At 39.3% G+C, this 15,945-nt stretch overlaps 1 protein-coding gene across 5 annotated transcripts in view; it reads right to left on the bottom strand.

Annotated features, from left to right (window-relative positions):
• Nucleotides 1-15,945, bottom strand: part of zeb2b (zinc finger E-box binding homeobox 2b) — a 133,289-nt gene that overhangs the window by 19,591 nt on the left and 97,753 nt on the right. For all 5 annotated transcript variants that reach the window (XM_020917059.2, XM_055163384.1, XM_055163378.1 and 2 more), the window contains 2 exons: nt 7,795-7,863; nt 1,500-1,688 (listed from right to left, as the gene is read on the bottom strand). In XM_020917059.2, the coding sequence (XP_020772718.2) occupies nt 1,500-1,688; nt 7,795-7,863 (258 nt within the window). The remainder of the gene's footprint in view (nt 1-1,499; nt 1,689-7,794; nt 7,864-15,945) is intronic.

Raw genomic sequence — 15,945 nt, 5'->3', positions numbered from 1 at the left:
GCTCTTAAAGTCAACTAAAGTCTGCTGCGTACTGTCTGTATCCAATTATAAAGCATTTTACTGTAAGATAAGCAGGAAGTGCGCTGTTTTCATGATTAGCACGCTTAGTTTTTACTTGTTGTTATTGTTGGCTGCAAAATGACGCTCTACAAGACCAAAATAAGACTGCTACGTCCTTTAAAAATCTAACAACAAAGCGTTTTATTGTCATATAATCAGGATGAGCGTGATTTGCATGCTAGTTGTTGCTTGCAGCATTCCCGTGGCTGCGAAATTCCGCTCTGAAAGTTGCAAAAAAAGCGCTTATAAACTCGTGGTAAATAGTCAGCGTGCTCGAAATTAAGAAGGTAATATATCCAGATTTCTCGGTACGATATTTTTACGATCAGTATGTGCGCGGTTAGCATGCTAGTTAGTGTTGTTAGCATTACCACAGCTGCAAAATTCTGCTCCGAAAGTGGCAAAAAGTGCTAAAAACTCGATGTACGTGAAAATTACGTGATGAATAGTCAGCGTGCTCGAAATTAGGGACATAATGATATCCAAATCTCTCGATATTTTTACAATATACATCTCACAGTACGATATTTATTGCGATATTTTGTGGAGGCAAAATTGTGAATATACTACTTTTTCCTCTTGACATGACTTAATCCAAAGAATTAAGATTTAAAAGTGCTTAGAACTGTTATTTCTTCACTGAAACAGAGCAAAGGATCATGGTCTTTGTAGTTCCCTGTTTTTTGCTGCACCATAACAATGAATTTAAGCAGAGAAACTTGTAATTTGATATATTTTGATGGCCCACGATATTATTGAGAGACTTTTGACGATACGATATCATGATATTTTAGTTATTCTGACATGCCTACTCGAAATACATAAAGTAAGTGAGGAATAACTTCGAAGATCGCATGATTTTGGTCAAAGTTTTCTGCGATTTTTGTTCAGTTTTGTCTTAAAATCCAAGAACACATCCAAGACTGAACTCAGAAGTCTTAAACTAACATAAAAATCCCATGCATTTCCATTCATAGTATACAATTATTAATTAGAAAGTCACGTTTTGTGTTTTTTGCATCTTTTATTTACATAGTGTGACCCCACGTAATGCCAAATCGTATTTAAGTAGAACAATTAATGTCAACAACAACACTGCGACGCATTTTTAAAAATAAATTAATTAAAGTGTATATTGTCTAATTAAATCTCGTTGTAGTCTCTTATAGGACTAATTATTATACTTTTGCCCATCATGTCACAGTGCTATAAATTGGTTCCTATAATCTTGTGTGCAGATTTCAATACTTCTATTTTAATTACATATTTGGCTTTTTAGCATATTTACACATGAATACTATTTTTAATGAAGCAATAGAATACACAAGTGGTTCCCCAAGACTCAAAAATAGGTCACGATTTTTATAAGCATAACTAAAATTCAATCAAAACTGGAGTATTGTAGTAAAGTGTTAAGTAGAAGTAAGTTATTTTTGTACCATTCTCCTCGGGGCCGGCAGCCTCAGGTGTGCCCAGGCGCGAGAGCTCTTCCGGGGCTTCGGGGTAGATGATGGCGGTGTCCCCTCTCTGGAGGTATTCGGCGATGCTGTCCACGTGACCGTCGCTGTCGTCCAGCTTCCTTTTGGAGAAGAAGTCCTCGAATTCTGAAGTGCAATCCATACTGTTCACTGGAAGAAAAGGAGAAGAAAAGAAAAGAAGGTGAGTGAGGAACAATATTTTAACATGATCATTTTAGCACAGTGACAATTTTCTGAAGAAATAGTTCTTAAAGGTTAAATGTCAACGAGAGATGTGCAGAAATATTGAAATATCGTTATATCGTATCATTTAATGTGATGATACAGTATTTATATCATGACCTCGTGGATCGATATATCTCCAAGATCATTTTTTTGATATATTTTACTAAATTTTTTGTTAGAGAGCTATAGTTTTGTTGCTTGTTTATAGGAAGGAAACTTGTTTATGAGACACATTTGACATTTTCACTGTTTTCATGACTAAAATGTTTGTGTTTCATATGAACTTTGAACAAGAAGTGGTTTAACAAAGACATTTAATATCACAGCCATGATTTAGACGTTAGTTTTTATTCAACCATAATGAATCAATTTAAATATATATCGTATCGAACTGAAACTGCACTGTATCAAGATATGTATCGTATCGTGGCCTGTGTATCGTATCTGCAACTTCTTAATGAAGAAGAACCCAATCCTATCCACCATGTAACTTTTCTGGTGAAGGGTCTGTCATCTACTTGTCTCCATGGAGATGTAATTGCATACCTGGAAGGTTCCCCAAAATGGCATTAAAAATACAAATCTCTTGGGTTTATTTGTTTACAAGTGTTTTTATTGAAAAGCCTTGAATAACATGTATTCTATGGTCCCGTAGATCTGATTTGTAACTTCTGGTAGTGCCACCTAGGGATGTAACAATATCCAAATCTCTCAGTACGATATTATCATGATAGGCATCTCATGGTACGATATTTATTGCGATATTTTGAAGAGGCTGATATAATTGTAGATAGGACACTTTTTTGCCTTTAAAATACTTTAACAAGATTTTTGTGTGAATTATTTCCGTCATAATCCCAAGAATTCAAGTAAAAAACATATTTCTTCATGTTGTTCGCACTGAAATGAATCATGGGATATGTAGTTCCCAATGTTTATAAGCTGTTGCTACTATAAAGCCATGCATTTAAGCAAAGAAACTTGTAATTCAATATATTTTGACAGCCCACGATATTAGTGTGACACTTTTGATGATACGATATCTCGATATTTCGGTTATTGTTACATCAATAGTGCACCAAAAAAGTTCGGTTTAAAGTTCCCTTTAAGCCATCTCTTCTCTCTTACTACTCCTATTGGTCAGTCTTTGTAACTCTAAGTAAATGACAGGTCGTTTTAACCAATCAAAGTGAAGTGTGAGCTTTTGCAAGAATCAGCTGACATTTTTATTTGAATCTAATTTTTAACTACAAAATGACAGGATTTTTTTATGTTTATTTCCTTCTTATTTGTAATATCTCACCCACTACTCTACATCTTTAGCCTAACAGCAGCTTTGAAATATTACGGCTCCACTTTGAGGGAAAAAATTCTCCCAAATTACTGGGTTTGCTTGTCACGCTATGGCAACGAAAATAAAAACTGCAACTTAATACAAACGTGCCACTAGAAGCCGCCGCCGCGTTTGTACGAAAACATCCCTGACCTAATTCAGTTGTGACACAGAATCTGATGCGGAGAAGCTTAAGACTGTAGAAATCAGCCTGGAATACTGCAAAACGCAATCTCCGTCTCTACTTTCGCATGGAGGGTCAATCAGCGCTGGGGCTTATGTTGACGCTGTATAGGGCAGATTACCGCGCCAGACCACAAACTGGCACAGAGAGGAGAAGGGGGGAGACAGAGAGAAAGAAAGAGTCTTGCCTTATAACACACAGGGCTATAGTATCTTAAACTAAAGTGCTGAGGCTATACAATTCTTTCTCTTTTCGCTCAAATGATGTCTTCAAGAGGGTTCTCATAAGCTGTGGTTTAGAGATAGCTGTTGTCGTGAAAACAAAGCTGTATAGAGCTGAAGATGGCGGGATTCATTAAACAGGGCATGGGTTCAAAACGACATGGGAAGGAAAGATTGAAGAGTTGCGTTTGTGAGTTAATGTAATTTGATTCTGACTTAAGTTCAATAAAGGTTTGGACGAACAGTTGGAAGGGCTATGGAAGTATGTCCCACACAAAAATATGTTAGAGGTACAGTACGTAACAAAAAAATAAAACGTTAAAACCATACTTTTACATTCTCCATTAGAGCTGGGAATCATTAAGAAGTTGCCGATACGATACATATCTCGATACATAGGCCACGATACGATACATATACGATTTGATTCGATACGGTTCAATAAAAAATAAAGGCTAAATCATGTATGTGATACTAAAAATCTTTGTTAAACCACTTCTTGTGCAAAGTTTATATGAAACACAAACATTTTAATCATCAAAACTGTGAAAATGGAGCTTTCCATGAATAAATTCAAATTTAAATTCAAATTCCAAATGCTATGGAAGTATGTAATAGACAAAAATATGTTATAGGTACAAAAAAAAAAAAAAAGGTTAAAAGCATACTTTGGAACATTCTCCATTAGAGCTGGGTATTATTGAGAAGTTGCCAATACGATACATATCTTGATACATAGGCCACGATATGATACATATTTCGATATAGTACACTTTTCATTACGATATATTTCAATTTGATTCGATACAGTTCTGTGATACTAAAAGTCTTTGTTAAACCAGCTCTTGTACAAAGTTTTTTTGAATCACGAACATTTTAATCATCAAAACTGCAAACATGGAGCTTTCCATGAATAAATTCAAATTGAAATTCAAACTGAAATGTCAAATGAGTTTCTTCCACTAAACAAACAACAAAACTGTAGCTCTGTAACAAAATAATTTAGGAAAATATACCAAAAAATACTCTTGGCGATGTATCGATACAGTAGCCCATGATATTGATACTGTATCATCACATTAAAAGATGCCATACATTGATATTTTGATATTTTTGCACACCCCTATTCTCCATGGACATTGATACGTTTTGTGTCATACTGAAGATTATAACTAAAGGAACAATATTTCCATGGAACCAAGCAGGAAGAGATGCTCCTCCAGGCCAAGTAACAGTCAGGTTTGTGGAGATGCAAGCCTCCACACTGTAAGGACATATGTTTTTCTATTTTGTGTGTGTGTGTGTGTGAGTGTGTGTGCAATAGTCACAACCAAATTCAAAAAAACAAACCAACACGCTTTCATTTTAGCCTATTTTCCTCAAAAGCTACACACTGTGGTCTTAATATTTACATTTTAAACTGACTTATTGAGCCATTAACAAAATTACAAGAGCTTAAACAATGTAGTTTCATTCAAGCACAGTAAGTAACGGTGCCAAATCCTTCTCGAGAGCTTCTTCCTCAGCTCTTTGTTACACACTACAGCTTATACAACTTCAACAGACATATTTTTAGATTTCAGAGTATGACTTAAAATGCTTTTACTGTAAAGCATCACTCCCTAATAGCTATCTTTGACATTAGCTGCTGCTATTTTTAGACTCTTAGCTTTAAAGGCGATGCAGCAGCGTTTCTTGGCATTTTCTAGGCACTAAAACCTTACGAAAAAGTTAATTTTATGCTATTATTTTTCAGCACATTTCTTATATTAACTTGCAAAATCAAGAACCAACAATGCTGCAAGATACTTTTCCTTAAGCGAGATTATGTTCTGAATAAAGACATGATTCTAAACCTTCAAATCTTACTTTTATTTTTACTCTCTAGACACACAACCTTGGGAGATCCGGGGCCCATTTAACCACATTCAACCCCAAAAAGTGACGTCTCATCAGGTCTCATCTCGCTTAATTAGGCTTTTTACAGCGCGGCCAAGGTGAGTTTAAGACCCATTTGTTAGGCCGTCATGACTGCGCGCTCCAATTTGCGAAAGGTCAAGGTACCAGATATTCGACAGTCAAATCTGGCAACCAAATGTCACGCGTGCCAATGGATCACGTTTGAACTGTGATCGCATCATTTACAGGCATCCTTATTAGCCCTCCTGTTTATTCAAACCGCTAGTTAATTGCGCAGGGTAGCAATCATGTCATGTACGGATGAGCGGGCCCGGGCAGGACTTCTTCTCTGACAAAAGAATGTTGGGTTTTTGCAGACGGTGAAGGAGGAAATCACCTTGGTACAAAAGGCTTCGGGGACAAAACGTGATCCAACTGCGTAAGCGTCTAAATAGAATCGTATGTGCGGGATTGTCTTTTCGGAGCTTGGCCGATGAGAAACATTTGGGGAGATGGCTGATATTGACAGCTGCAGGAATAGTGTGAAATATGTTATGTTTTAAAGGTACTTTTGGATCACTCGGCGTTGGTAATAAAAAGTTTAAAAGGGGTATTTTACTTCTATGGGGTATTAACTGCTAACACATAACATCTTTAGATCACTGTGTTGCCTTTTATTGTTTTGAAAACGCTGTGTTTGCTCTTTGCTCTCTATGCTTACTTACTCCCCCTTCAGAGCACTATCATAAACTGAAACTACGGCACATTGGATCAGGTTTGTGAAGTTGTAGTGTGAATCCAGCTTTTGTATATTTATAAAAAACTGTTGTGTTGGCTGACCACTGGACAGAATCGTACAGTTAACCGCAATAAGGGTTCGAATAGGGCCCAGGAGAGATCGCTAGATTACTCAAACATGCAAGCCCGTTAGATCAGGTTTGTGAAGTTGTAGCGTATTGTTTTTCGATCCTGTTTTTGTGTATTTATGGAAAACTGTTGTGCGGGCTGAGCACTGGACAGAATCATACTGTTAACCACAAGGAGGGTTTGAATAAGACCCAGGAGAGATCGCTAGATTACTCAAACATGCAAGCACATCAGATCAGGTTTGTGAAGTTGTAGCTTATTGTTTTTGATCCTATTTTTGTATATTTATGGAAAACGGTTGTGTGGGCTGAGCACTGGACAGAATCGTACTGTTAGCCGCAAGGAGGGTTCGAATAGGGCCCAGGAGAGATCGCTAGATTACTCAAACATGCAAGGGTGACATCTAAAACCTCTTCAGACATGTTTTTCAACAAGGAAACAACATTATAACTTGGTAGAAAGCTCCAAAAAGTCAAATTTGCAAAACATCACTCTTTAATTTAGGCTAAATTCTTCTATCTTTGAGCATGTATCTTTTATTAGTGTGTGCGCCCTCTGCTGGCAATAATGAGCAGTGTTGCATGTTAACAAAACAATTATACTGTAAGCAAGATTCATGGTGAAATAATCAACTTCCTGAATCCAAATGGTCAAGAAACAAGCTTTAACTTCAACAATTATGTTTTTGCTGAGGAAATATTGCAAAATTGGAAATATGTACTGAAAAAATTCCATGTGACCTTTAAATTATTCACTCAAGTATGAAACATATATTACTCCACTCAACACTATGGGAAGTCAGAGTTTTGGGAGGGGGGAAGGTTGACTTAAGTTCACTAGAATGGTGTCTTAAGCTGGTTGTCATGGCGTCCGGTGATATCGTGAAGGGGGGTGTGCAGCTGCAAATCAGCTTAGTCGGCTTTAATGCGGAATGGCAGGTGGTTTTGGTTCCTCCAGGAGAGACAAGACACTTACAAGTACAAGGAACAAGACTAAAAAGACGAAGTAACACTGTACAAAGTTGTGAAAATTACATTAAACTTAACCTAAATTTTGATTAGTGTTAAAGCCCTATTGTGTAACTTCTTATCTAAAAAAAAAATAGACTAAAATGTGAGATCTTTTTCCCATTTTAATCATTCTTATTGGACTGAAAAACTAAAATAAAAAGTGAGTGGGCTTGCATCTCCACAAACCTGACTTCTGTGGCCTAAAACTTATCTATCTCCATGGAGACTGTTCCAAAGTATGGTTTTTAACTTCCCATTAAATCACGTAGGTACAGAAATTTACACACTGTGGCTTTAATGATCTGATATTAAACCGTGAAGTTTCAAATTCATGCCAAGAAAATTCAATAAACGCATTTTGAACTAACTTGACTCCGCTTTTCAAAATGACTCACACGAAGAGGTCACAAGTTAAAATCAATGTTGCAACACATAGTTCGCAAAATGTAACCACGGAAACGGGGACAGAAGTCATGTAGATTAGAGAGGAGCTATGCGAGGGATGGGTGAGGCTTACCTGTACCGTTTCCAACTGTCTGCAGTGTGCCGTCTGGCCCCAGAGCGTCGAAATCATCCTTCATTTCATCTGCGAAAACAGGAAAAAAATACCACGAGGTTAGGAGGTGTGGTGAAAATCGTAAGACTGAAAATTTACGGAACCTGCAAGCATCTGGTCAGGGGTCAGAGCTATTTTTGTTATCATAGGTCACTCACATGTTTTAAAGTAAAAGTTCAAAAGTATTACAAGCGATTATTGACCCAACATTTAAAAACCCAACTACAACCCCAAAACTGTATGCTTTTTAATACAACTGTACTTCTAAGACTACTTTCCAGACATAGTACTTTCACTTCTACTAAGTAATATATTCAAAAGAGTAACAATACTTTTTCTTGAGTAAAGGTTTGGGTCCCCCAGATGTAGTAGTTTCCCAGTAAATAACAGCTCTTGAGGTCAAAACATGTCAGCTGTGCACTGTTTGCGTCTATTTTTGAAGCGTTTCATTGTCCGGTAATCAGGAAGTGCGTGGTTAGCATGCTAGTTGTGTTTAGGCCTCGGAAAAGTTGCGAAAAGCGCATATAAACTCATCGCGTTGAAGAATCAGGATGCTCAGAGTTAGGACCGAAATAACGCGACATCGTATCGTCGAAAGTCTCTCGATAATATCGTGGGCCGTTACGATATATCGGATCGCAAGTTTCTTTGCGTAAATTCGTTGTTATGGTGCAGCAACAGCTAAAAAAACAAAGGGAACTACATCGACCGTGATCCTTTGCTTCGTTTTGGTGCAAATTACATGAAGAAATAGCAGTTCTAAGCACTTTTAAATTCTTTAAATCTCACAAAATATCGCAATAAATACCGTACCGTGAGATGTATATCGTGAAAATATCGTACCGTGAGATTTGGATATCGTTACATGCCTACTCAGAATGCGTAAGATAAGTGAGGAATACTTTGGATCCTTTGAAACCGTTTATAATGAACTAGTTTGGTTTTAAAAATGTAAAAATCAGATACAGGCTTATGGTTTACCTATACCTTCCAGTCACAATACTCAGTACAAACAGTAGGAGGAGCTACGGAGCGCTCTGCTGTTTTGTCCCCCCTGTTTAATGAATGCTATCATCACTGCCAGACATTGACTTATTTACCTTTAACATGACAACAAGCGGCGCAGGCCTAGCGGAGAGAGCAGAGGAGCAGGAAGCTAAACAACGTGATTAAATAACCACCTGAACAATCACAGGCGCCCAGCAAGCATACGCGCGGAGAGCATTACCACCCAACTGTGTCACCCTATGCACCAGCACGCCACCTTTTTATCATATGTCATTCGGAACGGGCGATTTTCTTCAAAGTAGCGTTTTGTATGCGAACATTTGGTTTCAAGAAACGCTACGGAGAGAAAGAGCCGGAGTCTGCACGGCCTCAAACTATAAAGATGTTTAACCACAAATGGAGCAGGGCAAATGTTTCGGAGGGGCCAGGGGGAGGAGGGGAGGCGGGGGGGTAAACCTCATTGGTCGGGGCAGACCTCAACATGGGCGGGTTCGTAGGATTCGTGGGGAATGGGAAACCAAATTAAAACAAAGGCAGTTGGAAGATAGCATGCCTTACTTTCGCTCCAACCGCTTTTGATCATTAAAGGTTCTGTACATGTTTCTTTTCCATGTATTTGAGCAAAATCTTTCCACTACAGATATATTATACAAGCAGTTCTTGAGGTCAAAGTGAGTCAGCTACGTACTGTCTGCATCAGGAGGTGTGGGTTAGCATTCTAGTTGTTGTTAGAGTAGGATGAGCGGATTTTCAAAAACAAAAACTGGGACATTGCCGGTTTGGAGTCAGTATAGTCACATTTTCTTTGTGTTTTTGTGATTTTTAAGCAGCTTTTCTGTATTTTCTCAAAACAAACAACAATATATGCCTCTATTTACTGTTGTCAGGTATCAAATTTGTCCAAAAAAAGCAATGTTTTTTGTATAAAACTCTGACAAAGTAATGGTTTTGGATGAATCCGCTGGGACAAGGGACATGGGGCTCAAAACTGAGACTGTCCTGGGTAAACAGGAACATCTGGTCACCCTATTTTAGCGTTACCATGATGGCACAACTCCACTCTGGTCTCTGAAATGTGCGTAAAGTGCTTACAAACTCATCACGGTGAATAATTGCTGAGTTGTAGATGACAGTTCTAGGGTCTAGTCACTAAAAGAAACAATCAAGTTCAACATTTGTGAATTTACCTCTTAGATATTTCATAGAAGAGAACAATGTGATCCAAAGAAAAGTCTGTTTTTCATACTGTATCTTCATCTCTCTGCCTTTATATAGTTTTTCAGGTGTTGCGCAGTCCCACCACCTTGACATTTATTACCTTCAGTCTTCTCCAATGTCAGAGAGAAGATTTCGACCAAATTTTAAGAGGCTCCCCTAGCGGTGCTTTGGATGCCAATCGGGATAATGGCCTGGCACAGGTGAGGGGACATAAATAACCGTCGCGGACAGGCTCGTAAACAAGAAATCTGCCCCCCGTGAATGCAGCTGGGGTGGGCAAGGCTACGCTAGGTCCTCCTCCTGGCTCGAACCGCAAATTCAATCAAGGTGCTTCCCAGAATACGGGTTTTGCAATCTCCGAGAGGGACTAAAATGTGTTTGCGCATCTGCTCCTGCCCCGAACACAAGGTAGATTTTCTCATTTGATGTAAAAGAATTGGTATCGAGGTAAGGTGGACTTTATTGTCCCCGTAGAGACATTTGTCCTGTGTCTTTGAGCTGTCAGGAGCGGTGAGTAAATGCGCTGAGGCAACCGGGGACTCGTACTCAAATCTTAAACGTGTTTGGTTGCATCTAGAGGAAAGTCATCGAGACACATGGAGAAGACGCAAACTCAGAAAAGTCCGGCTGAGATTAACGAAACATAGCCCCTAATATCTCTATCATTTGTATCTTAAAGGGGAACTACGTCACTTTTCTGATGGGGGATTCATCACCTGCTCATAGGAATGTCATTGTTTTGCTTGTAATGTTCCGCAGTATGGCATTAAACTCTTTCAGTTATCCACAATATCTCGAAAAACCCTTTGTAAACAAGCTTGCCTCTGCGGATTACTGATGTTACCTTGGCTCAGAGATACAAATACTAGGGATGTAACAATATCCAAATCTCTCGGTACGATATTATCACGATATGCATCTCACGGTACGATATTTATTGCGATATTTTGGAGAGGCTGATATAATTGTAGATAGGACACTTTTTTGCTTTTAAAATACCTTGATAAGATCTTGGTGTGAATTATTTTCGTCATAATCCCAAGAATTCAAGTAAAAAACATATTTCTTCATGTTGTCTACGCTGAAATGAATCATGGGATATGTAGTTTCCAATGTTCATAAGCTGTTGCTACTGTAAAACCATGAATTTAAGCAAAGGAACTTGTAATTCGATAGTTTTAAGACTTTTGACGATACAATATCACGATATATTGTTCCATACTGTGGAACATTGTACGCAAACCATTAATCTCCATAGAGACAAACAAGTGACAGAACTGATACTTTGCAGTGACATCGTGCTGGGGGCGTTATGCATGGAGCTCTATGGTGGAATGTTCAGCAGTTACGACAAGGCACACATTCGCAAACACTGTCAGAAAGGTGACTAGATTGTCCGAAAGAAAAAGTAAACACAATTTCACGATTTGTGTTAAAGCAAAGATCAGATTAAAGTCTAACAGAACTTCTGACAGAGCAGTGCCTACAGTTAGCACGACATCAGCTGCAATAAGTTAACCATCGAAGTACAACGTTTAAGTTTCTAGGTCTTGTGCTCCAAATTGCACAGAGGAGGCCCTGTCCCTATTGAAACCACGGGAGCTTACAGTTTAGAGTCTTGAGAGGGGATGGGTGGGTGTATTGTTGATCATATTGTTTCCCTGCTTACATTACGCCCAGGGCAGGAGCCAATCTCCCTTTTGTGTTTTTGTGGAACGCTCGCGACGTCAAGAGTTGCCGATGTCGCTTTGAGATGCTCACAATCCTTGGGTTACACGAAATTAAAGATTTGGCTGCTGTGGTGAGATGATGTATACCCTTGTCAATGGCTTCGCGGAATAATGACAGGCTCTTCACAACGCCTATGTCCTACTTTAACTTTCCCCAGCGTGTTTTTTTTTTTACGAACATTTAAACCACTGAGGAGCATCTTAACCGCAATCCGGAATACATAAACGGCTATTGAACGACGTAAATTTAAGCTGTGACAAAATAAACACTTTGAAAATAACCCTTCGCCGCAAATTAAAACAGATATGAGAAGGAAGATGCCAGAGTGTTCGTAAACAGAGGTGGGCAGTACTCAAGTTACATTACTTTTAGAGTACTTTTCTGGCTACAGCAGTACTCTTACTTGAGTAAAAGTTGTGGTTTCTCTTCCCATTGTGGGTAAGTTTACAAGTACCAAAAAGAAATGATTTGAACATTTGTGTTTCTTGCACCACTCCTTCAGATTTGACTTAATTTTTCCCATTTTTTTGTCTGTTACATACAATTATACATGAAATTCCAAATTTTGTGCACTACTTAAGGTTTTGTCAGTCCAAAAACTTTAACTAATTATAAATCGGATGACAGTCGCTCTTCAAGTTACTCTTACTTTGCATCGCTCCTTCAGATATGACTTAATTTTTCCCATTTTTTTGTCTGTTACATACCATTTTAAATATGAAAGTCCATATTTTGTGCATTATTTAAGGTTTTGTCCCTCCAGAAACATTAACTAATTATGAATGAGATGACAGTTGCTCTTTAAGTTACTCTTACGTTGAGTAGTAGTTTTCCCAAATACTTTTGTACTCTTCCTTGAATCATTTCTTGGACCACTACTTTGTACGTTACTTTTACTTGGGTACAATCTCAGGCGACTCTACCTACATTTGCGCGTGAAAGCGTCATGTTTCTGTAACCGTGTTTAGCTTGGGCGTGACGCAAAAAGAGACGACGCGCGGTGGGATTTCGAGACTCCTGTTTACCTTGGAAAACTTTTCGTTATCCGAGAGGAGAGGCGAGCTTCCAGTAGGAGGTAGGCTAATACCACTTGTACCTCCGTGTGGACACTGGCGCACGATAGCACCGAGTGGGAGAGAGAGAGAGAGTGGCAGAGTGGTGAACGGCTTGCCAAGAGAATTGAAAGAAAATCAAACAAGGTATATTACAAGAGGGATCTGGTTTCGTATTGGTAAACCACAACTATGTACCATTCTTAGTCATGGAAAGACTATTGGATAAGAGCGTCCGCGAAGTCCTGTTATGCCAGCAGTAAATCACCAAGGAGCCACGGCGGTAAGGTACACAGCGTCTTGAAAGAGCAGAGGGGAGGCTGGACCCGGGAGGTGAGCGGAGCACCTCTGCTACGCAATCGTCGTATTTTTACAACGCACCGGAGCTGTTTGGGTAGAAAACATTCCCATTTTACGGCCGGTCACCGCAGTCCAGGCGCTTTCAAGTTCTGGCCCGCTGCATTCACGCTCATTTGTCTTGCTACACAGGGACAAGGTAAACATCTTTTGAAACAGGACACATTTGGGAATTGGATCTTTTGTTATAAGTCGGATTATTTATACAGACTAGAGCGTATTTCAAATTCTGTTAAGGGGATGGCTGTTACATGAGCTCACGACTGGACCTGGGATGCCTTTAGCTGTCACAAACTGAGGAGATGTTATATATAGAGACCCCCAAACTGGTAATATTTTATCTGGCAACGCAAAGTGAGGAGCTCATTCTGCTTTCCGATTGGTAAAATTGGAGTGATACTAACATTTCAAACTCTATTTCGGAGTTTTGGAGTAAAGTCGAGACTGAAAACAGATTCAAATACCACGAAGATAATTAAAAACACAATTTTTTAGACAATAGAATGTGATTTTCAACATTAAATCATAGTACTTTCTTGTATATTACCATGCAGTCTTATATCTGTGTATCTATCGTCGAGGTAGGTTCTATAGTAGTCCTTGGGCGTATACTAGTTTGTGTACTCCTATACTTGTTCGGATACAGCTCAAGATCATTCTGTTTACATGAGAACGAAGGGGTTTTGCAGGTAAAAATGACAAAATATTTGATCAGAAGTGCCTTTCGTTTAGACGGTGACAACGTTTTTGAGGCTTAAAAACGCACAAATCTGAAACCAAGAGTGGAAAAGTTGAATACACTTCGCCGTAGCGTTTCAATCTACGCTGCCCGAGACGCAAAATTCTGGTCAGATCTGCTCACGTCGAGCATGCGTTTACGTCACATACATAAACGAACATGTCGGATGGCACGGAATCGAACTCCACACACTTTCGCGTCACCGTATGCGCTCAGATTTCCTCCAGAAAACACTCGTCTAAACCCGGAATAAAAAGTGAAGACGCGACGCCACTTTTGCGTCTTCTGTTCATCATATAAACGTAGCCATTTCTGTCCTGCAAATGTGGCTTCTTTGGTATCTAGTCTTAGTAGCGATAAGTGTCAGATTTTCAATACTACAAAAGTGAATAAATCAATGCAACTGTAAAATCAGTCTGTGTCATTTTTTTACTTCGTATCAGAGGGGACAGACTGGCATTATATAAGAAACGCAATAAGTGTTCCTTTTATTTCATTGCAAAAGTTTCATTAAAATTGTTATAATGCAGTAGGTGTGTTAGAAATCTGACAAACCACCCTGCTCAGAGAACATTTGACTCAAATTGAGCAGAGGCTACGTGCCAATAAGCGAACCATGATGACAAAGTGTGATTTCGCTGTAAGTCCCGGCTCCCCGTCCCGCCCTCGAGAGCGCTTTTAAAAGGGGCGCAGAGAGAAAACAGGTGATTTATTTGAAAACGTCTGTCAAAGAATATGATGTCATGCTTTCCAAGGACAACTCCAGACGGCACCCAAGGCCGTAACCTGGAATCGCTAATAAAACTTTTCTTTCTTCTTTTCACACAAACGCCTGTCGGATTGGTTTGTTTGTCATCGGGGGAAAGTTGAGCGCACGGTGTCCCAAGCCAGGACACTTTCTTACGGTTTCACCTGAACTAGAGACATCTGTTTTAGCGTGGCACATGAAACTGATTTTGAAACACGTGGTTTGTTGATGTTTATTTTGGTATGGGGTTTGAAGGCTGGGGGGATATGAGAATGTAAAACGTCTCACTTTTCTACAAACAGGTTCTAGGTCTTTCAAAATTACCTGAACAAACGTAAGTTTCTGCCAAAATATGATTTACAGTAGTGTGATTTTCTTCCATAAACTTCCATTATAACGAAACCTAAAATATCAGCTATCTTTGAGGGAAAAATGCTTCAGTTTTTGGGGCACTGTGTAACTTTTCTGCTGGAAGGTCAGTCTTACTTACTTACTTACTTGTCTCCAGAGAAATGTTTATGCTTTGCCAAAAACGCTCCGCTAATAAAACTTTCCTTTCTTCTTCTCCTCACACAAACGCCCCTCGCATTGCTTTGTTTGTCATCTGCCATTAGGGAGACACTGTCCGCCCCTCTCGCTCTCCAAACCTGCCTCCTAAACCTGTGTCAGAACATGGGAGCAGATCAGTGAAAGGAGGGTGTCAAGGGAGAGGTGGGGCGCGAACTTATCTCAGGCCCAAGTTATGCGCTGAGGTATCACTGTAGACACTTAGGCACCGCGGAAGAGAAAAAAAACTCTGGGAAACACAGCGCCCGCAAGATTGGGAAAGAGACTCCCAAACGCTCTAATGAACTTGACTTGCTCGGCGAAATATGTCAGCCACTTTATCACACGAGAAGCATATTATCTGGGATTGCTACATAGTTGAATTACAGACATTATGGCACCGCGGGTCTTTATCAAATAAACAATTACCGTATGCAACGACAGCTTGTTTATCCTTTATCTTGATTTATTTACCGAAGTGTCTCTCCTCCTCGCGCCCCTCCTCTTAAACACCCAACCAGAACTGTTATTTGGGAGAATGTTGATCCCCGCTAAGTTTTTTTTTTTCCATCGCTAATAAATGTGCAATTTTCCCCCATATTAAAATTTAAGACTGCAGAATGTTCCCCGCTTTTCGCCACTGTGCACAGCTAGTTCATTAGCAGAAATGAATAGCAAAGGGCAGCTCATTTAAATAGACTGTCTTACATGAC

The sequence above is a fragment of the Boleophthalmus pectinirostris genome, unplaced genomic scaffold (assembly GCF_026225935.1).
Source record: "Boleophthalmus pectinirostris isolate CB_2022bp ecotype Guang Dong unplaced genomic scaffold, ASM2622593v1 HiC_scaffold_11, whole genome shotgun sequence".
NCBI classification, from domain to species: domain Eukaryota; kingdom Metazoa; phylum Chordata; class Actinopteri; order Gobiiformes; family Gobiidae; genus Boleophthalmus; species Boleophthalmus pectinirostris.
The sequence above is the reverse complement of the archived record's forward strand: the minus strand, read 5'-3'. Positions and strand labels throughout refer to the sequence as shown.